Source organism: Xiphophorus couchianus, chromosome 9, assembly GCF_001444195.1.
Source record: "Xiphophorus couchianus chromosome 9, X_couchianus-1.0, whole genome shotgun sequence".
NCBI classification, from domain to species: domain Eukaryota; kingdom Metazoa; phylum Chordata; class Actinopteri; order Cyprinodontiformes; family Poeciliidae; genus Xiphophorus; species Xiphophorus couchianus.
In genome coordinates this window covers 24,280,408-24,304,159 of record NC_040236.1, presented here as the reverse complement: position 1 = coordinate 24,304,159, position 23,752 = coordinate 24,280,408, and the positions used below count along the sequence as shown (strand labels likewise).

At 39.0% G+C, this 23,752-nt stretch overlaps 2 protein-coding genes across 2 annotated transcripts; both read right to left on the bottom strand.

Moving 5' to 3' along the window:
- Positions 1–1,971: 1,971 nt before the first annotated feature.
- On the bottom strand, positions 1,972–8,642 carry lrrc8db (leucine rich repeat containing 8 VRAC subunit Db). Its single transcript, XM_028028171.1, has 2 exons — positions 7,273–8,642; positions 1,972–5,225 (listed from the first exon to the last, which is right to left on the bottom strand). Exon 2 carries the CDS (start codon positions 5,221–5,223, stop codon positions 2,668–2,670), a length of 2,556 nt encoding a protein of 851 aa, XP_027883972.1. The 5' UTR covers positions 5,224–5,225; positions 7,273–8,642; the 3' UTR covers positions 1,972–2,667.
- Positions 8,643–8,794: 152 nt separating this feature from the next.
- lrrc8c (leucine rich repeat containing 8 VRAC subunit C) lies at positions 8,795–22,828 on the bottom strand. Its single transcript, XM_028028172.1, has 3 exons — positions 22,688–22,828; positions 15,244–15,389; positions 8,795–12,836 (listed from the first exon to the last, which is right to left on the bottom strand). The coding sequence occupies exons 2-3, from the start codon at positions 15,379–15,381 to the stop codon at positions 10,590–10,592; spliced, it is 2,385 nt and encodes a 794-aa protein (XP_027883973.1). The 5' UTR covers positions 15,382–15,389; positions 22,688–22,828; the 3' UTR covers positions 8,795–10,589.
- Between the last annotated feature and the right edge of the window lie 924 nt (positions 22,829–23,752).

The window sequence follows — 23,752 nt, the reverse complement described above, 5'->3', positions numbered from 1 at the left end:
CCCGGTTTGATAGCAATATCAGGCTAAAGTTACTACAACCAGAGGTTACTACTGGCGAAACAATGAAGAAGGCAACCAGACAATGATGGATTTTTTTTGTTTGTTTTTTTGTAACAATGTGCGGCTGGCTCCACCAGAGCTCTCACAGCATCGCCCAGTTCATAGAAAGTTGTGTGTCATTCACACATGTTAAATCCATAACTCTTCTGCAACATCGCAGACTAATTATGAATTTATCTCATGTAACTGTTTAGATCCATTGCTGCCAGGATTTTTGAGTGACGTATCAAATGAGCAAGCTTATTTATGTGTGATTTTAATTTAAACATCGCAATTGCAAAGATGTGTTTTTTTTAACATTAGCAAAATACTGACAAAGATTTGTGCACATTTGCAACAGAAACACATCTACAGAAACCTCAGTGTCGTAGCTCCCGTTCCTTTACCTTTTTTTTTTTTTTTTTTTTTAAACTGTATCTCTAAGAATATTCAGGGCCTTGAAGCACCTCTGGTACAACTAACCTGGGCCTTGGTTGGTGGCATCAGGTGCTTTGATGGGTAGGAAAGTAGATTTTGGTGACGAATATGGACATAACCCCAGTAACATTTGTTAATTTCATCTACTCTTGAGAAACCAATTCAATTTGCTGCAACTACATGTTTGTCTCAATGTGAAGTCACACTTGCAGTAGCATCTACCGTCCATTAGAGGGCAACATAGCCTAAAATGTTTGCTTAAAGTTTCCCTTCATTGTTCAATCTCCCTTCATAATATTGTGTGGTTGCATGCATTATAAAACTTATTTATTTAGTTTATTTTTAGCGTAGTCGTGACGGGAGATTTTAAGGGTTGGGAGGGAAAGTTGTGGTCAACTTTCACAGTGAGATGGAGAAATAAAAAGGAGCTGTTATGTGTCCAGTGTCACAAACAAGTCACATCGTCTTCCTATTGCAGAGAGAAATGCTGAATCCCTGTCATCTCTTTATCAAAAAGCATAGGCTCCAGAGCAGGTACAAGAAACACACTCATTCTGTAGATACATTTCTACAAAATGAAATGCCGAATATATTTTTGGTATTTTTTTTAAAGCAGATTTTGTGCAGTTTTCATTATTCATGTATTTCCTCAATCTCCCACACAGTCTGTAGTACACAGGAAGGAACATTTGATCACTTCCACTCGGTATCCTTTGCTAACAGAGAATAATTACATGTTTAAGTAAGAAATGATTAATTAAAACTATGCTAATGATTTCCAACAAAAAGACAAGTTCTGGGGTGAAAACAACACAATTTGAATAGAAACACTGATGTATTAACAGCATTTTAATAACGGCAATTGTAGAGAATAGGAATCTGTTTATTTGTGTAGCAAGATCTAAAACCAGGCAAAGTGCAGCAGAAAAAATCTAACATTATATAATCCTCAGAACAGACAGTAAAAAATGTTTTACATTAAAAATTACTTGACAAAAAAAAGCAAACAGGCTATTAATAAAACACATCATTGCAGCAGGAGACATTAAACAAAAATAAAATCAAAATTATGACAGACTGAAATAGTTAAACTGAAGTTATTAATGAATCCTACAGAACATGAAACACAAAGTGGAAAACGTATTTAATGAGAAAGTACTTTTTGCTTGTGCTCCTTGGTGTTGTAGTTAAACATGTACATAAAGGATAGAGTGAATGATCAGTCGGCAATATCTAACAAAGAAGGTAGGCTGGTTAATAGTGTTCTCTTGAACCATCTGTAAAGTCTTGGTTTTATCTCACATTACTTTTAGAACAGCCAGTTACAAGTAATGCAATGTAAAAAGTTTGTTCATGAAAATTGCCAAAAGAAAAAAAGAATGTTTTCCTTAAAAGTGAAAGTAAGTGCTTTAACATTTAAAGCACGTACTTGAAAGTAAGTGTTAAAGTAAGTGTAAGTAAGTATACACTTACACTTAAAAGTGTAAGTAAGTGTACTTATACTTTTAAATCCACTGTTTTTTTAACAGACATGGGAGAGGTCTGTTAAAAAATAATAAAAAATTGAACTAAAGAAAAAAAAAATATATATATATATATTAAATCTTTATGACATATTGGGAAGACGGGTCATTTTTGTAGGGATGTACATCAGAAGATTGAGGTATGTTAACCAGAAAGCTACTGTTAGCAAGTTACCAAAGCTTAGGTGGAATACAGTACATGGGCAGAGGAAAACCCCTAGGTCAATTTTTTTTACTGACCAAAACGTGGTACTCACTGAAATTTAGTGCACTGGTACATTTTGAAAAATACTGCCAAAAAACATGCCTTAGGGAAACTAGCTAATCTACCAAAAATGTAAATTAAAACCAAGTGATATTAAGGGATTTGTGTTGTGGTTATAAAGTTCCCTAAATTCACAACGCATATGCTGGCATGCAAAAGATTAGGAAAGACGTGTTTCAATTCTCAATATGTTTTCACATGATCCAGACACAAAAATAGAAGAAGATTATATCCAAACATGAGGCAGGCCATAATACTGTTAGGGCTTTCACTAAATTATCTTCATAACACCACACTTATAGGCTTTGGGCTATGCTAATCTGTTGTGTGCGCTCAAGGTTAAACTACAATTTCTTTTGTGTGCTGGAAACAACAGGAAAAAAGACATAAAATTTCACTAAATTACCGCCCTTCCATTAAACATTTACACCCATTTGGAAAGGAAACACTAGCTTCCTGATTTATGCTCTCTTTGACTTCAATAGGCAGGGAGTCAAAGAGATGGTCCTCTACGAGCAGACAGCTCCTGTTGAGGAGGCTGCAGTGACCTAGCTGAACCGGTAGACGATCCAGGCAGTTTCCCTTCAATTCCAGGTGCGTGAGCTGTGAGAGGTGGCCAATTTTCTCTGGGATGGAGGTGATGCAGTTGTGGCCGAGACATAATGTCCTTAACTTGACGCACTTGAACAGCTGCTTGGGGACTACCTCGACTTTGTTTCCTGTAATGGCAAAATGTTGGAGGTTTTGCAGGAAGCCAACCTCCGGTGGGATTACCGCCACGGAATTATGACTAAGGTCGAGGTACCTTAACTTGAGGAGAGTGAACAACGGCGAGGGCAGAGACTCTAGTTTGTTGTGTGACAGATAGAGAGACTCCAGGTTTTTCACATGACTAATTGACAGTGGAATACTGATGATTTTGTTGTACCACAGTTTGAGACAAGTTAGTCTTTTGAGGTGCTGGAAGCTGATGACTTCTTCAATAGTGCGGATGTTGTTCGATTTTAGATCAAGTTCCTGAAGGTTGTTCAGACTGAAGATGGCATGGGGTATGCGCTCCAGCTCACAGTTATGCAACTCGAGCTCTGCAAGATTAATCATTTTCTTTAAAGTATTCAGCACTAAGAGCTTCGTGCCATCATTGTGAATGACTAATCTAACCAGGTGTGGAGAAAGGTCCGTAATGTTTGTCGGGATCTTTGTCAGATTGCTTTTAAGGTGCAAAATCTTCAGGTGCCGGAGATCTCGCAAAGACTCGAGTCCGATCAGTTTGTTGTTTTCAGAGTTCAGGTTGCCAACTAAATACAGCTCCCGTAAATTCTTCAACAAGTACACCCAGCTAGGAATCTCAGCAACATCTGTGAACTTGACATGAAGGCACCGGAGGTGATCACAGAGGAAAATAAAAGCCGTCTGCTCAACTTTGGCCGGACAGTGGTAAAAATGCAACTCCTGAAGGTTGATCATTTGTGAGATCTTAGCTGTGATCTTGGCCTCTGGAATTAATTCTAATTTCAAGATTTCTAAGTCCGCAAGATCAAACACAGCATCGGGGACTCCGGACAGCATGAAAAGATGAAGCTCCAGTTTATCTTGAGGATTGCGGGTCAAATGCTGTCGTAACTTCTCAAAAGTCCACTCATGGTTAAGGCTAATCTCTCTCAGTTTGTTCTCACTCACCTCAGACAGAAAAACACCGAAGCGCTTCGAGTACAACAGGTCATACTGATCAACCATGTGGAGGAGGAATGCAAAGTCGTTCTTAACATCAGGGATATCACTGAAACTGCTCTCCTCTCTGACCTTCTCAAAGGAATACTCTTTCAGAGGTCGGCGAAAGAGCCAAAACAGTGTGTAAATGCAGATAATTCCATAAACACATATGAGTGCAATGTAACAGACAAGGAGTTTCTTTAACATAAAAGCCATGTTATGGGTGCACTGAAACTTGGAATATCCCGTCAAATGCTTTATTTCCGGTTCGCACACATGGTCAAAGTCAATAGATGCCACAAATGTCATTGTGTAGCACAGGATCAAAATAAATTTCACAGTTTTGATGACTGTCTGAATGGCATACAGTCTGTATATCAAATCACTGTCTTCAACGTGTGCACGGAATTTCCGGACCTTCTCAAACAGGGCTTTGGCCTGCTCACCGTCTTTCTTGTCTAGAATGGTCATGGAAGGAACCTCACTCACAAGCTTTTCGGCAGAAAAGGCAACTCCTGATTTGTTTCCTGCTGGGGCTGACTGGTTTGGACTGCCCTCCTCGCTGCTGGTGGACAGATGTTTCAGGAGGGTGGAAGCACCAGCCAGCCTCTGCTTATTCTCCTCAGAGTCCTCGCACGCAGTCTCGGATAGGGCTTTGGTAGTCCAAGGTGACTCAAAGCATTTTCCAAGTATGGAAACAAAATGTTCAACTTTTGAACTTGTCTTTGGGTATTTGAACCAGAAGTTGCTGCTGACCATCAATACAATAGTATGAATTAAAGCAAGGTAAGGGAAATATTTAGAGTACCAAGGAAGGGCAACATGGTAGCACATTTGGTTGACAAAAACATACTGCTGAAAATCCAGTTTGGTTCGGACCCCTTTAGGCGGTGGCTGCATGAACGCAGACGACTGTGGGAAGGGATTTGAAGGTACAATGCCTTTTGGAGGTCGTTTTGACATTAAAGGTGCAGCTTGCTCCCCGATTGCATTCTCCTTGTTCCAGAAACCATCACTCGGCTCAGGTGTGTGGGTTTCCAAGAAGCCCCCTGACCCATCTTGCGCTTGCTCCAAGATGGGAAGGCAAACGACCTGGTCCTTCGTCAGCTGCATGGTTCCAGAAAATATGGCCAACATCAGCATGACGATACCAAGATAATCCATAAAGACATCCCACCATGGTTTCAGAATCCGATAGGTTGGCTGGATGTCATTAAGAGAAGCTACTTCTGTGAGGGTGAACATTCCTGCAAAAAGAAGCAGTGCACGTTAACTTGACTCGAAGGAAAGGGTAAGAAAACAAGCATCAGGATTATTCAGGCTGGATACTTGCTAGCTGAATTGTAACACCAGCCTAATTAGGAACCTAAAAAAAGGACTGAATATCACAGCTGCCTTGTATTTTTTATATAGGCTTTGACACAAGTACCATGTGAGCTGCTTGCAGCTTTTTTTTCCCCTAATCACAGGTTGTGGCAGCCGCTCCCATGTTTACCACCAAGAGCTTGCTCTTGGAACAGCGACTGAGTAAAAACAACTTTGTTTATGGGATAGTGGATTAAGTCAAGATCAGTCTTCAATTTAATCACCAAGATAATTACGGCTTATATGAATGAGAATATTAAAATAGTCACATTTTATAGGACTAATTACACGCTGCACTGCACTGGCTGATATCTAATGATACTTTTGCAGTGAGATCTGACTGTGAGATCAGGAGAGAAAGTTAGACTTTCCTTTAACTCTCAGAAGGCCTGAAGAAGACAGAATTTAAAGAGGACGCCTCATTTGGAGATGAGTAGCACATGGCAGAGGGGTGTTAGTATGAGCCACAAACTCAATATTTTACTGTTGTATCTGAATCTCCATCTGTGCATTTCACTCTATTCTGGTCAAATGTTTACATACTGTTAACAGTATAAATATCACCTCACTTCTGGTGTCCTTATTTCAGAGTGCATTTATGATACAGTATACAGGTCAAATATGTACATACACCTCCGCTGTATGTTTTGTATGTTGTCGACTTTTGCTGATTCTAGACAAACTGTTTTGTTGTCATGAGAAAGTTCCCAGCATTATTCTGGCTGGACGCTGGATTTTTATTATTACAGTTGATAGAGTTGATTTCCTGGTACCGGTCACATCGTTCCAAAAGGTCAATGTTAATCTGCTTTATGAATTCCAAAACTACTTTTTATGTTTTAATGTGTATTTTGACTCATAGTTCTGTTGAAACATCCAAACCTCTCAGCATGATGCATTGCTACCACTGCCTTCTGAGCCAGCAATACCTCAAACGTATTAAAAATGTGTTTAAATCGCTTAAAAAGCAGGAATTATGCGAAGCTTATTCTTTGAGCATTTTAGTTATATTAAATTCTACATAAAAAATATTCTAAGCAACTTAAAATTAAAGGTTTGGAGTTTTGCAATATTTTCTTCTGTGCAAGAATGTATGCGATCTTTGTGGATTCTGAAGGAGGCGCTTTGTTCTCTTATTGCTTGGGCCGGCTCTGCCATTAATACCGCATGTACAGTAGATCTGTGATATTCCAAAAATTAGAATATGCATTCTGATGAGACCGGCATATCAGAATAATATATACCTTTTAAAGATGAAAACCTTTAAAGGAGGTATTAAACATACTTTTCATTAAACCCACATTTCTGTATTAAAAATAGTTTTTTTTTTATTGGTCTGATGTAATATTGTAATTTTAAATGTTTATTAACTGAGTGAAAAATTATGATTAACATAAATAAAGGTTTTCTGTGTTTAATCAATCTATATAATGTGTTTCACTTTATGATAAAGTTCCTGAAATAAATGGACTTTTCGATAATATAGTAATTTATTGAATGGGTCGGTAAATCCTCAACCCAACAAACCCAAAGGTGGAGGCCAAGTGAGGATGCTGCTGTCTCACTGTAGCTAAAATGCAGAAGAATAAGAAAACACTGATTAGAATTTAGGAAGCCATAAAATCGGTGCGGTTGTTTATCCTGCAACACATCAAGGTCAGTATTTATCACAGCGGCAGCAGAGCAGGCTGAGACCGGCTCCATCAGGAAGGCGCATCCATGGACTCAGGAAAGGAGGAGGAGCTCTCATTATAACAACACGCTGCTCACATAATCAATGCATCTGATTTCTAAATGTAAGTGTTTACCCTGTGTAATAAACAGCCCCATCTCTCTCTCTCTCTCTCTCTCTCTACCGCTGCAGAGCCATAAATAGACATTGATAAACAGAGATCAGGCAGGACCTCCAGTTCCAGGCAGGTTACTCACCTTCAGGCGGGCTGATCCCGCTATTTGGACTCCAGCTGATCCGAACAACGTCCCATTTTACATCTCATTCCTCGCCGAGCCCAGGAAGTCGTCCTTTCTTCGCATTGTTTCCAGCAGCAGGGCCCCCGGTGTGCGGTGCGGCATTAAGCGGATTAGCAGACTTCCCCCGCTCCGCCGCAGATGGTCGGGTCCTTTGCTGTAGATGCAGCACCGGCTGCTGGAGGTGGACCCGGCTGGACGCGTCCCTTCCGAACTCACCGATGACCCGCAGCACGATCCGTCAGGGCCGCAAATCTCACATGGTGGCGCAGAAAATGCAGTTAAATGCAGTTAACCCTACAGTGCGCAGTGCTGCGGAAACACCGCTCCGATTGACAGTAAAGATAGAGATGGCCTACTGACGATAGGGACCGTCCGCAAATTGTCAACTCTGAATTTAAAGTAAAATCCCCAGATCATTAACTCAACACATAACTGTGTTCCTTTGGAGACATGCTGTGACAATAAGATAGTAAAAATGTCACTTTTTAAATAAGGAAAAATCATATGTTCTTGTCATTCTTCATGTGCACAAATCTTTGCCATTCATCTTTTTTTTTCCAAACCAACTACATTTTTCTTCTATGCCTTTCACACACAAAATTCGCTAAGATCTCAAAAACAAATGGGTCCATAAACAGAAGATTACACAGATCTCAATAAAAGAGTGAATGAATGAACTGATTTATCAATTCAATTCACAAAGAAAACTTCGTATTTCACACAGAGGCATATATTTTCTGTTACTTTCAATGGCGATGGTTAAAAGTGTTCAATTCAAGGCCCAGGGGCCAAATGGGCCCTTCACAGCTTTTCTCTAGAACCTAGAGGGCCACATGAAAAAAAAAAAAACTTTCATAAAACAGTTTTTATCTGTATAGTGCCAAATTGCGTCAATGTGAAAAGATGTTCAATATCATCTATTTCATGAATACAGAAACGGTTATCTATTAAGATTTTAACAGTTTGCTAATGGCTTTTATCGATGCAAGGACGGGTTCTGCCACAACCCGTCCTTTGAGGATATTCATAAATTTAATGACCCAAAATGACACCGCAAATAAAAACCAATAAGTGACCAATAAAAACAAATGTTTTGTATTTTTTTTTACACAGAACAGCTATGTTATTGCGATAACATGGAAAACCTCACAGTTACAGCGTAAGCATATTTGAATGTTTAGTGGAAGAAAAACGTTTGCACAAGTACTTTCTAGTTACATGGATAACTGCAATATTTATATTTATTAAAATATACAAAGAAATTACATTAGAGGTTTTCATTAGCTGTAAGCCATGAGCATCAAAATGAACAGAAATAAAGCTGAAAACGTCACTTTAATGAAACTGGATGAGTGGGTTTTACTATTTGAACTGAGCCGATATAGTTTTGCTCTTGTGATATTTTAATTTGCATTATTGTTTTAGTTTTGTAGAAACTAGTGCATATTTACAAAACAAGGAAGACAAAATAAGACATCAGTGTAATTTGCCAAGTTTAATGCACTTTAAATGACAAATTTCTACATTGCAGAAAAGGGAAGCCAAGTCCTGACTAGTTTCTGCCATTTTCTTTGCTTTACTCCAGTGTGAAATAAGTCTCTTGAAAGATGTGTAATAGACCAACCCCATTTCCAGAAAAGCAACAATGACCTAAAATGAGATTATCTTAATATCAAGCCGTTTTAGTCTTGCTGTAACAGAGACAACAGCAAAAGAATTCACTTTAACCTTTCTTAATCATCTCCTTTTTTTTCTATTCACAATAGAAAACATAAATACATTTAGAAATGGATGCCAGCAAATCAGTCCAAAAAAACCTAGTGGAAAAACTCAGAGGGTGAAGGCAAAAGGTAAATATCTATACAACATAGAGTTAAGACTGTTTTGGAAAGTTATGCAGTCAACAGATCACTAAGCAAGTGTAAGTGTAAGTATTATAAATAAAGACTTTATCTAATCATTAATTAATGTTTTGTACAAATTCATGTGACCTTTAAGTCCTGTGGTTATTCAGTATTAGTAGCTGACATGATCGATTTAACAAAAGTTAAATGTAGGTTTTTATTACAAAATGTTCTGGAAATGGGGTTGGGATATTGCATACATATGAAGGTGTAAGGCTACCAGGGCTCTTGTACATCTTTAATTCAAATTTGCAATATTTCCTAAGTTTTTTTTTTTTTTCATGAATGGACAGACTGACTCATGGATGGATGGTTTGATGGACAGAGAGAAAGTTGGATGTATTTAAGGGTCAGTGAATGGACAGATAGATGAGCGTATGGACAGCAAGATGAATATGTAGAAATGGTTATATGGACAGACAGATGGAGTAATAGACTGATAAATGGACAATCCGACAGATGGACAAACTGAAGGTCAATAGAGGGCAGACGGACCTGACTGATAGGTAGATGAATGAATGGATGGACATGTAGGTTGACGAATATGCAGTTCAAAGTATCATTATTGATAGAATAATGAGTCTATGAATGAATATAATAACTGATGGGTTTATGCATGGTTAAATGAATGAATGGGTTGAAAAACTAATGAAGAGACTGATGGGTGCATGAATGTTTTTTTTTTAATAAATAGACAAACTTATAGGTTGATGGATGTGCATCTTTTACTTAAAATTTAACAATAAAATGGTTTGGATATTTATCATCTAGAACATGGCACAAAGAAAATGTCTTAAAATATTTGTTTTCATCAACTTTCTTTTTCCATACTTATCCTGCGCTGAAAAATACTTAAATTGAACACAATCATTTTCCAAAAGTTACAAAATAGTTGAAGGACCATGGACTTCTAGCTTCCATTTACTCCATTTGCAGTAAATTATTTCTTCATTTTAGATTTACATTTCCTTATCAAAAACTATACGTGGACATGACAATAGCAGAACAACATAATGAAATATGCTTAATTCAGTCAATGATACAAATCAGAAGATAAATATCGGAATAACACAAGTATGAGACACTAGAGGGTTTGCTTGACCTGCAAACCACAAGCCCTTTTAGTGACTAATCAATGTTCAATGTACAGCAACATTATTCATACATTTCCCACTGTAGCAAAAGAAGTACATTTATTTTTCCCTTATTTCCATGTCAGGTGGCTGAAAAATCCCTGTAGCTGCCACACTAATACAGCGATATATGTTCCTTATAAGTAGTGTAATAGTTAGGGTTTAGAATGTTTCATATAAAACAAATGCTCTGAATTGATAGAGCAAACAACAGGCACTGGGGCTATAGAAAGGCACCTCACTCAGCCTTCATTTGGTCCCTTACATCTGAAGGCAGAGTCTCAAACAGTGTCTCTTCCACTATAAGGCCACTACGCTTCAAAGCACTACAGCAACCCAGCTCTTGTGGCAGAAACTCAAAGTGGTTGCCTTTGAGCTCCAAGTGGGTCAGCAGAGTGAGGTAAGAAATCTTTGGTGAGAGGATGGAGAGTGAGTTCTTGCCCAGCTTTACTGTTTTGAGCTTTTTGCAAAAGAACAGTTCATCTGGAAGGTTTTCAAGTTTGTTACATGTGACGGAGAAGTACTGTAGACTCTGAAGTACTCCGATTTCGGGAGGGATGAATCGGATGTCATTGTGGGATACATCAAGGTAGCGCAGCTTGTTGCACAAGAATAGATGTGAGGGTAAGATTTCAATCTTGTTGTGGCTGAAGTAAAGGCGCTCCAGGCTGCTGAGCTTTTTGATATGCTCTGGGATGTACATGATGCCGTTGTGCCACAGCTTGAGACAAATGAGCTTTCGGAGATGCTGGAAGCTGACAATCTCCTCGATGGAGCGAAGGTTGTTTTCTTTCAGGTCAAGTTCCTGTAGGCTTGTCAGGCTGAAGATTGCATGTGGAATGCGTTCAAGATCACAACGCACAAGCTCCAACTCAATCAGGCTCGTCATCTTTTTCAGATTGTTTAGCATTACAAGCTTTGTTCCATCATTGTGCAAGTACAGCCTCTGCAGATGACTTGACACGTCCACGATTGACTGTGGGATTTTGGTCAAATTGCTCTTAATATAGAGAGTTTTCAGACACTTAAGCTCACGAAGAGACTCAAGAACGATATTCTTTGAAGCATCAGGACCGAGGGATCCGGACAAGTAGAGCTCTTCTAGGTTACGCAGAACGTACATCCAATTCGGAAGTTCCTTATTGTCGTCAAACTTGACACGAAGCACTTTCAGGTTCTCTTTGAGGAAAGAAGTAGCAGTTGTGTGCAGCTTCAAAGAGCACTGGTAGAGAGACAGCTCCTGGAGGTCTTCCAGCTGAGAGACTGATGCAGGGATGGTGACATTGTTGATGATCTCAAGCTTGAGTGACTGCAGCTCCGTCAACTCAAAGACGGTATCGGGTAAACCAGGGAGCATGAAGAGCTGAAGTTCAAGTCTATTGTTTTGGTTTGTCTGGAGTCTCTGACGCAGTTTATCTGGGGTCCACTCGTGGTTCAGATTGAGCTGTTTCAGCTTGTTCTCACTGACTTCTGAGAGGAAAACAGCAAACCTCTTGGAATACAGCGGGTCATACTGATCAATCATGTGCAACATGAAAGCAAAGTCGTTTTTAACATCTGGGATGTCACTGATGCCGGTTTCGTGACGCACATACTCAAAGGAATACTCTTTAAGTGAGCGGTAAAACAGCCAATAGGAAGTGTAGAGGCTTGTTAATCCATAGATAGCCACCAAAAACAGGTAACAGTAAGACAGCTTGGAAAACAGATGAGCCATGGTGTGATTACATTCAAACACCGTATATCCTGTAACGTCTTGAATTTCCTTGACTTCACAACATACTCTGTTATGCACTTTATTTACTAGAAAGCTGTTGTAGGCAATGATCACAAGAAATTTCAGGACCTTAAACACAGTCTGACGAACATACATAAGGTAAAGAATATCTCCCTCTTCCACATGTAGTCGAAACTTCTTTACCTTTTCAAAAAGAGCCTTGGCTTGCTCCCCCTCTTTTTTATCAAGGACACTTGCTGACGGCTTGTCCACCACAATCTTTTCCGGAATAGACCTGAGGGACTGCGTCTTCTCCAGACTGCTTTCTTCAGGAGACAATGGAGTAGTGGACCTAGATGTTCCGCTCTTTTTCTGGTCTTTTTCCTCTGGATTCTCTCCGGACACCTCAGACAATGCCCGTGTGGTCCATGGGGAGTCAAAGCACTTGCTGAGCATTGAGATGAAATGCTCTATTTTTGAACTTGAGCCAGGGAATTTAAACCAGAAATTGCTACACACCATGAAAACCAGTGTGTGGATGAGAACCAAATACGGAAAGTACTTGGCATACCAGTGTAGAGCCTTCTCATAACACATCTGATTGATAAAACTGTACTGCTGAAGATCCAGATTATTTTTCACCCCTCTCATTTCTCCATTTGAGAAATTGGACTGCAAATGTAGGAAGATGCTCCTGTTCACTTCACAAATGTTCTCTGAGCCAGATGATACTTTGTGAGGAAGGCATATGATTTTGTCTTGCATTACCTGCAACAAGATGTAAGAGAATGGGGTACATGTAAGCACTTAAAAACATACACAAAATATATACATGTAAATAAAACTAAAAGTGTTTGTTATTACGGTAATAGTTCTGCTACCAACAGTTAAAACATGAAAGTACTGTGTTAAGAGTTGAAATAAAGTGTATGTAAACATGAATAATTCTCCTTGTGGAAACTGAGATAATTGAATCATTTTAGGCATATTTCAACAATATTGCCATTCTGAGCCACACTCCTCACCAGTTGATGGTGGTAATGCACACATATTAGCTGTTTGCCAACCGCCAGTATACTCAAGAAGAAGAAGAAGACGATGATAAATTCACATCCAGGTTTTTCATATGTGAAACCAAGCTGAAACAGTGTGCTTCACAGAGTGGGCAATCGTGAACAGACACTCTGCGCCGCACTAACAGATGTGCAATGGCTGCCTGGTGGAGAGGAAATGGTGCTAGGTGCTACACTAGCTTGTTAAGCTTGTAACTATCCAGTCCCCTTCTTCATCCCACTGGCAGAAATAGTGGGTACTGTAGGAGACTGTATGCTCAACTGTGAAATCTCAAATGTCTCTGGACAGTGAGCACGGCTCTCAAATGTGTTGCTCACTCACTGACCAGGGAATCTAATCAGTTCGTATGGCTTTCTGAATTGATATTAAATTGCAAAAAAATCATTTGCAATGCATTGAGGAATAGATATTTTACCCACTTCTATTACAAAGTGACTTATGGAAGAAACAGTCGATGTTTTGTACTCGCTATAATAAAGCCCAGTTTAGCGGAAAATGTTTGGGCAGATCTGAATAGATCAAATACTAAGGACATGTATGTCAACTTCAAAATGAAAGGAAGCAAAAATGATCTAAATAAATCCTCTTCAAATATTTATTCATACTTACTTTATATATTAAATAGAATTTATTTTTAATTCTAGATGTTCTAAAAACAAGAAAGGTTTAAACTAATTTATTCTCAGAAAGGGACAAAATAAGAAGTTTATTTGTCTCTTGTTTTGTTTGGCGTTTCATAATTTATATAAAATTTGATATGTCATGTTACCAGAAGCCCTATTAGTGGGTCATGTGTTAAAAGTGAATAGCACTGGTTAATACTAAACACATGTTCCTATGTTGTCACTTGTTTCCCTGTATTGTCTTTGTTGTAGCTTTTATTCATTTTTGCAGCATTTTGTTATGTTTTAATGCATTTTAGTTTAGCATGTTATTGCATGGTTACGTATCCATGTGTGCTACAGACCACCACATAACTCCCTCTGGATTAATACAGTGAAACCTAACTTAACCTTTAGAATTAAATGAGTGTAACGTGACAAAATGTGGAAAAGGTAAAAGTACCTTTGCAAAGCATTGAACATGCATTAACGCCTAGTTACCCGTGTCGGGTAGTTTATCACTTTAACATGGTTTCTCTAGTGCTGTACCGAATGGCTGCTAGCATCAGTAAACAGAACAAAAGTCTGTGGTGTTTACTTCAGGTTCAAGTAATAAAAAACAGATGTTGGACTGCAATGCTAATAGCAGGAAATAGGCACTTTAAATTACTGGTAGCAGGCTTTTAAAAGGAGAGGCGGGCCTAAGGGGCACTCTGCTTCGCCTTCTAAAATGCGGATAATCAGGGACGTCTGTGCAGCATAATAGAGAAAGTATTGCAGTAGATAAAAAACAAAAACAAAACATGAAATACTGCCATGAAATGTCAAGTCAGACAAAATCTGACAAGCTGTCATTAAATGCACCTTTTTTTTTTTTAATCTGTGTTTCTACTTCAAAGTCTGAATGAGTTAGTTAACTGACAAGCATAGTAATAACAAGTAATTAGGCAAAGCTGCATGTTGATACAGCTCCGACCCACAAAGTAAACTTGGCCGTACAAATAATTGTCCACTCAATTTGGAAAACCTCCGAATGAATCCAAACAGTTGGGGAAGGAGAGGGAAGACAATGGCTGCTCACCATCAGACAAATATCCTGTTAGGAGATTTACATCAAATAGCTTGGTACTATTTCCAGGATTTCCACTATGGTGACAAATAGCAGCCAAGAAATGTCCCTCATCCCAAACAGAGTGAGAAGTCAAGGGCCAGGCCACGGGGGTTTGGAATCTTCTGTTTACTAAAAGAGGCAGGGTGGGGAAATGTTTCCAGAGCTAAACCCCTGATGGGCTCAATGCTTCCCTTGCTGTACACAGGCCAGACTGGAGCAGAACACAAGCAGTGTTTTTGAGCTGGTGCCAATGGAGAGGGCAGAGAAGTTATGTTCCAATAGTTGATAGTTTTACCTGGGAATTCATTCATTCTAGCTGGAATGGAAGAAAAAAAAGAGGAACTGTTCTACCTTTACATTGAGGCAACATGAATACGTGTTAACTGACCTGCAGAGTGCATCCAAACACACCAATCATCAGCATGACGACAGACAGGTACTCTGTGAACACATCCCACCACGGCTTCAGGACTCTGAACGCTGGCTGCTGTTCAGAGAACTGCCGGAATTCCATCACAGGAATCATGATGCCTGCTGGAAGAAAACAACAAAGAAAAAAGTTGATCATTTTACATTTTAAAAGACGTTATTGATTGAGACTGGCATCATTTGATTGTTACAATAGCTTGCAACGTTCTTCAGGGTTCATTCAGGAAAAAAATAAACTTTTTGAATATATGAACTGTTTATTTGAAGGTGGAATTATTAAAGTCCACCTTCAAATCCCAATATAGTCTTATTTGCTAAATTATAATCTTATTCCGATGAGGCTGGTTTGTCAGATTACAAGTAGCTTTTGAGAATGAAAACTTTTACTTAGGTATTGACCAGATTTTTCTGTGTTAGAAATGTGTTGTTTTTTTATTGGTTTACAACTGTCATAATAAATCAGTTAACTGCATGACAAATTAAAACAAGCTCAATAATTTCCATGTGAATGATTTATCATTTTTCTCTTTCTACAAAAAACTGGATGACAAAGCCCTTCAGTCTGGTGCTTGTGTCTCAAATAGCCCTTATTTTGAAGGACATGGTTTTTTGGGGGGGGGGGGTTTACAGACTCACAATTAATTTCATTTGTTGTTTCTGTTATATTGTTTATTAATTTTTGATATTTAAAATGTCTTCCAGTCCCAGTGTTAAATGCACATTAGAACTAGACAATCTGTTCATCATTATGAAATTACCATTGTATTACTTGAAAATGGTCTCAAAACAATATAATCTCAATAACTTCTGGGACAATTTATCACCCAGCAAAATTTGTTATCTTGACCCACCTAGGAACATTAGTAACATCAATCTTTACAACGTGTTTCACTTAGTTATGTACGGAAGAGCATCAGGGGTACTGAAAAGAAAAAAAAGAATTCTGAGAGTTCTTTTGTCCTCTGAAATCAATATCGGTAGCGCCCCCTGTGAGAACTTTCAGGAGGTCTCCTTCACTGTTGTAGCTTACATGCCCGTCCTCTGAAAACAACAGCAATGTATCAAACTGTGGGCCTCACTACTTATGTTAGCAGAAATGCAATATAAAAAGAAAAATGTGAATTACTGTTGACCTTAAAATAGGATCTAGTCATGCTCATCAGGACGTAAAAAGTTACAAACAGTGCAATAAACAAATAAAGGAAATCCGAGACTTTTGCTAACTCCCCTAATAGTGGCGACCCACCAAAAAGCCTCTTAAGAGGAAGGCATGTAACATTTGGCGAGATCACAAAAGAATGCTCATGTTTACAAAACCACTATCCCATCAAAGTCCCAAACGTAATCCAAGAGAAATGCTGTGGAAAGACTTTGAGAAATCCTAATGATACTCCTCAGGGAGATGGTCTGCACCTCCCAGGATTCAGCTTGTAGTTTTACTAGATTTCAAATGAGATTCCTCATGAAATAGTTCATGTTAACTGTAGAAATATATCTACAAATACAGATTATGCTTTTCATTGTATTAACACAGTAATAGTGGGTTTTTATAGAACAAGATACCAAAGTAGCACTATGCCACAACTTGAGCCACACAGACCTAATATCTGAAATGCAAAAATTCAAACCTATTTTATGTATTTATTTATTTTGTAATATACACAGCTATTGGGGCTGGAATGAGGAATTAGATTTCACTCTACCTCAAGGACAAAAAAAGGAACAAATGCTTCCCTTCATTAGAATTAGCTTTATTGGCCAAGATTATGTGGGCCAACAAAAAATTTGACTTCAGTTTCAAGCGATCACAGCATATAAACTTTAGAGAAAATACAGTAGATCAGCACGTACTTGTGTATATACACCCAAATTTTTTAAAGTGGAAAACAAAAAAGGAAAGAAAGTTGTGACGGTGAAATATGCTTAGTTTCACAGCACCTTAGTTGTGTAAGGTGTTCATCGTGTTGTATCACAGAGACAGCCAGGGGGAAGAAACTAGCGTGCAAATAGCGCTCTCTAACACTGACAAAGGTAAACATCTAAACCGTTTGTATCAAGGATGTGTGGGTTCTACAGAGATGTTAGCTGCCCTTTTCCTGACCCTGCTACTGTACAAGTCTTGGGTAAAGGGAAGGTCAGCCTTGTTAACCTCCTTTGCGGACCTGATTGTTTGTTGCAGGCTGGTCTTGTTCCATTCTGTGGCTGAGCCAAGCAACATGTTGAGGGATGTGTACTGGATGAACTAAAAATGGCCATGTAGATGATAACCAGCAGTTCCTGTGAAAGGTTGCACATCTGGAGTTGCCGCAGGAAGTCCAGTGTCTGTTGGGCCTTGTTATGTCGATGTATGAGAATCATCTGAGGTCCCAAGATAGAATGGTTTCATGAAAACGGAAGTGATCAGTAGACAGTGTTGGTGTCTATTGATTGGTCTGTCAATGACAACTGACAGACCAATTGCCATTGGTCTATCATTGATCAGACCAATGACAGCGGTGTCATCTGCAAATATCAGGAGTTTAATAGCTGAAAAGTCTGAGGTGCAGTCATTTGTGTACAGGGGAGAAAAAAAGTTGGAAAAGAATATCCTCTGGTGGAGGATGTCAGGGATGGTGGTTTGAAGATCTAACTGAAGTCCACAAACAGGATCCACGGGTGGTTGAGGTGGTGCAGGAGGAAGTGAAGTCCCACTTTGATTAAATCATCTGGCGACCTATTTGCCCCATACATAAAAAGCAAGCAGTCCAGCACTAGGGTTAGGGTTAGGGTATGGTGTGGGTAAATGGGCTGCAGGTGTGACTGGCTGGTAAGCCAATGACCAGGGGCAGTTGGCAACATAAACAGATACATAAACACATAACAGATACATAAACAACATAAACAGATTATATTACTCTTGCTATGGTTCAAATATCTTCTTAATCACATGCTGGAAAGTGTGTAAGAGTGGCCCAATTTTTTGCTGCCGGTATGGAGCTCAGTATGTGCAGCTGCGCTCTGCCAGACAGCTGGCTGAAGAACACTTGTACAATTCCTCCTTACTTGGACGTAAGCCACGCATTCACACAAATTACTACCTCTTTTCTGGAACCCATTTCTGGGGTACATTTCTAATATGATAATTGGCCTTTACTCAAGCAAATGTAGTTGGAATGCAGAAGTGCAATAATGCACCATAAAATTTATTTTTTATTTTTATAGTAATAGAACAAATGCCATAAAATTCTCTTACCGACTAATGCCTACTAATGATATTTACATTTTTGTTAAACCTATTGACTTCATACACATGAACATTGCTAATGTAATCATTTCAAATTCATTGTCATCAATAGAAAATGTAAAAATTCTTCCTAGAGATCTAGTGAAAGATGTAATGAGTTATTATCACCATATCCTATGAAGCCCACTTATTTGCAAAGAGTCTTTGCACCTGGAACACAATAATGAAGAAAATAGACAGAAACCAGACATCAGCACTTTGCTTGTGTACACAAACTGTGGCCTCAGAGCTATTTGTCTCTTTAGAGGCTGTTAAAATAAGACTTTGTTGAGAGTGTGAGCACGACGTGCACATCTGATGCACTGAGTCTCTGGTCAACTTCAGGGAAAGCGCTGCGGCTGTACGTATCCTGTTTCCTCCTGCCAGTGGATTAGATCTCAGAAGCAGAGTTTTTTTTTATCTGCAAAGGCCTGAAAAATACACTATGTGTGTGTGTGCATGTCTGAGAGTTTAAAAGTCATAGAAATAATCATTATTTGACTGGTACAGCCATTATTATTTATATGTTTTTGCTGTAACTGCCGAGTAGCTTTCTAAAAGCATAAGGGCTACCTCAGAGGTCTTACTCTAAAGACATCAGTTAGCATTTCTCTTAGAAAGCCAGTATTGATTCTTCCATCCCAGCATCACAATGACAGCAGGGGTTTAGAAAAGCTATTACAAAGATGCTTGTGCTCAAATGTCCACTGATGGCTCGCAGTAATGGGTCATGGAAGTCTAACAGCTCCTGCTGCAGATAGCCATGAGGAGGTTTGGCTTGCCAAGGATGCTATCTCACCACAATTACATTGCAAGTTTCCTCACATTAATCAGGTTCATACAAACATCCTTCCAGTATGACACTGGGACAATTTTCTAAATAGTGATTTGAAGCAATTTGCTCATCAATCAAGATACACATTGTTGTAGTATGTTCAAAGCCAGTACACATTTACTCTGGATCTTATGAATACCTTCTGATCTAACAAGTAACAAAAAATGCTTTTCTCTCTTACTTGAGGTCTCCATGTCTTCATAACACCCTATAAAATACCTACATCTCAACTAGTTGGTTGGAAGAGATGCCAGTAGAAAACCTGTTTTTTTCTGTCCGACCATCACAAATGTTGACATGCAGATTTTGTTCAACTTTACAGGGTCTTTAACTGGATTTTTTTTTTTTTTTTTTGCTTTGATCAGATTAGCATGAAATAAGGGATGAATTGTCCTGGGATCATTTTTTGGTGTAAGTATCCAGTTCTCCAGATATCATTCCAATTTTGAGCTGTGATTATTTTACGCCATTGGAAATGACCTATGTGGTGTCTACCTGCCTCAAAAAGCACATATTTATCTGTAACTGATCTTACCCACTTTCCGGATGCACTGGAAACAAGCCAACAGGCCAACCAATTAACCAACAAATATTGTTAAGCTTCCAGTTTTACTCTATAAAGTCCAGAACCCCATGATGTGTGCATGCTTTGGGTCATTAGCACGCTTATTTAAAAACTTCTGCTAAATTCAGTACTTTTGTTGTAAGTCCAAAGGACAATGGTATTGTACTGTTGGGGCATAGCTAGTACCATCACACACAACACAATCCATTGATTGGGGGAAAAGAAGACGTCACTGCTTGCGACAAGCACAAGACATAATAGTACTAGTTTGTCGTCACACTAGTTTAATGAGGCAACATTTTTGGAATGTGAGGCCATGAGATAGAAAGACATTCATAAAAATGTACAATTAACGCTCAGTAAACAGGAATAAGAACAAACTTTTGGCTGCAGGCTGCTAGGCCTGGTCTACTGTGACTATGAGTCCCACTGTCTCACAGTGCGATAATTGTCTAATATGATGTCATCATGCGTGACATTTTCACTCAGCAAAAATGTGTGATATGATCTCCCTGGCTGCTGGTGCAGTTGGTAGCACTGTTGCCCTGCAGGAAGAAGGTTTTGACTTTCTGCATAGAATTGCCATGTTTTCACTCTGTAGGCCTGGTTCTTTCCTGCTACTCTGGCTTCCTCACACGGCCCAAAAACATGGCTGTTAGGTTAATTGGTCTCTATAAAATGCTCTTACAAGTACAGTAAGTGTGTGAGCATGATTATTTGTCCTGTATGCTCTGTGATGCATTGGTGACCAGGTTGTACATTACCTCATGCCAAACGGTCCCTGGAGATAAGAACTACCTTTGTCATAATGTGCATTTTATTCTTTGTTTGGAATTGGGGCTGGACAATAAGGCTGAAAAACGTATCACGATATAAGCAACAATATATTCGGATTCTCAATTGTTTCCATTATGTATGGGCCAGAAATGAATTTTTAGAAGACAAAATGAAATATCTGGGTTTATTTGAGTCCATGAAAGCCACAGGTTCAAGGTTTGCCATTGCTTAGTGTTGCTGCAAAAAGCATCAGCGGAGCAACGACCACAGATCAGGAGCGCTCACGGCCCGCCCACATTTCCACGTTCCAGCCCACATTTACGGCCACAACAGTGAGGAACAGACCGTAATGGAGACATTCCACACTGGAGCAGAACCCAACCACTTAGTGACACTTGGAGAAGCGGCTGGTTCCCTGCAACTGGAGAAAACTCTGTTTAAAACAGAACTTTGTCTGGCATCCCAGTAGAGGAACGTTTTATCCTCAGAGCACTATTAGAGAATATTTATGTGGTTTTGAAACTGGAACTTTTTAAGGTTTAGTATGAGTCATGGGGGTGAAATATGAAACAGAGGGGCAACATTTTCATAGACTAAACAAACAAACTCTAAGTTTCAGATCAATCACTAATATATCCTAATATAGTGTTTAAATGGTGCCCTTGCTGTCCAGCATTTTCATTCTTTATTCTGATTTTATTAATTTTGTATTCCATCTTTGCGTGACAGATTGTAACAGATTCATATAGTGGTTACATGTGAATAAAGCTCTAAAACTGTTTTTTTCAGCGGGCTGAATCAGATTAATTAGAATTACAATTTAATTTGCTTAAATTTCAGTCTTCGCTTAACTTAATGTGAAGAGAGCTGGTGTGACTCAACTAACTGATCACGTGAATTTAAACTGAACCATTTTTATTTTTAAAAGTGCCCTGAGCTATAACTTTCTGTTATGATTTGGTGCTTTATACGTAAAAAGCTAAATATCTTACCTGTACATTTAATGTCATTAAACATGCAGTCATTTACTTCGGACTCAACTTTGTTGTTAAAATACAGAAAATGATACGTTCTAACTTCCCTGAGTCTCTGTTATTGGTCAGCTGGGAAGCTGCACCACCAATCAGAACTCTGCAGTTATTTTCCTGTCAGTCTGAAGGACATCATTGCTCTGATTTATTACTGTTACTAAGTCAGACCTACTCAGATTTCCATGTAACATCAGTAGGCTTATTGAAACATGACAAAGGCATGTTCAGGTTATGTCAAATTAATAACTTCACATGAGTGAAGGGGAGTATAGCTGAAATAATGGGAACAGTAAATAGTCAGAACGTGTGTGCAGTCGTGTAATGAGCAGACTGTGCAGCTTGTTTCAGGTAGGCAGTAGAGGAAAAACACTGTCCTGTTGGATGAGTCAGCCATTGAATTGAGCTGACCAGGCCATATCCGGGTCCCTTCCTGACAGGAAACTTCTCTGAATCCCAGATATCCAGATATCCAAAAACAGACATGGTTAGGAACACACCCAGACTTCCAGCGTTACAAAAGTACTGTCTCGCTAGTGAGGTGGAAAAAAACAAGCCGCAATGCAGGAGTACTTTTTTTTTTTTCCTCTTCTTCTTTTCTAAGTGGAATACATCGTTACAAAAAATGACATCACAGAAAGTGCTGAGTAAGTTGGAAAGAAGCGGCGATTCAGAGTGAAATCACTGAAAAGTTCGGGAGTTGGGAACTAGTAGTAGTCCTAAAGCATTGAGGATAAATATAGGAGAGACCCCTACTGCGGCTGACAGGCGTCCACTTTTCTCTGCGCTGTTTCCCCCCCTTACACTACATGTATGAGGAGAAAACTAACGGTAACGCCGTTCAACCACGTACTCCATCGGCAACAAACACTACAGCAGCTTAGGGTGACTTTCTGAGGGGGGAAATGATAGTCGTTCGGCGGTTGAAAGGCTTACCTTTTCTCTGGGAACGAGCTTCAGCGCAGTGTGTTCCTCACGCGCTTCGGGCTCCCTCTGTCCCCGCTGACCAATGAGCCTTCCTGGATCCCCGGCCCCGACAGAGCGCGCGGGCATGGACCGTCAGCTGCAGGGGCGTGGGCTTCAAAAGAAACCGAGCTCTGGTTACAGTTTATGATGCACGAACCGCTCAGATGGGCGGGGATACGATCTATCCTAACAATAATAATAATAATAATAATAATAATAATAATAATAATAATAATAATAATAATAATAATAATAAATGCGTACAATAGAAATACACATTTAAATCAGGGGCCATAAGTAGGCGTTTTGTAACTTTTTTATTTACAGATTTAAAAAATCTGAGAAGTGTGGCATGCACATTAATTCAGCTCCCTTTGACACCTTTGAATATAATGCTTTCCAACCAGAGTTGCCTTTATAGGATATCAACATATTAGTAAATAGAGCTCACCTGCTTCAAGGTTTATTGCGGCAAGATGGTGTATGTATTCTATAAATGTGTTGTGGAATCAGCATCTACAACAATAATGAAGAAACTTCTATGAGTTACAGCACAATTTAATTTTCCTATGGGATAAATAATGTATATTTCAATTAAATTTAATTGAATAAACCGACCCTTATTATTCCACAGTGGGGGGAATCAGGTTTACAATAGAACGTAGTAGTAGCATGCATATTCATACAAAGGTAAAACAATATAAAAATAAGAGACCGTATACCAGAAGGATTAAACATATCCAGACGTCGATTTGAAACACCATTAAACGTTCAGCGGTGTTTGACTTTTAAACAGGCATTGAACAACAGGACTGTTATTAATTACAGAACAAGAGTAGAACTGATATTACTACGTCTCAACACAAATTCATTTTGGTAAGTTTAAGCGTTCATCGCCGAGTCTTTCCGAAAATACACGAAGTGAGCGTCAGTGTTCGGCACAGTGTTGCCTTCATGGACGGTACGTAAAGAATAACTCCTAGACTCCTTTAGAACGTCAAAATAAATACTTATTTTTCAAAAAAGGATTCACCG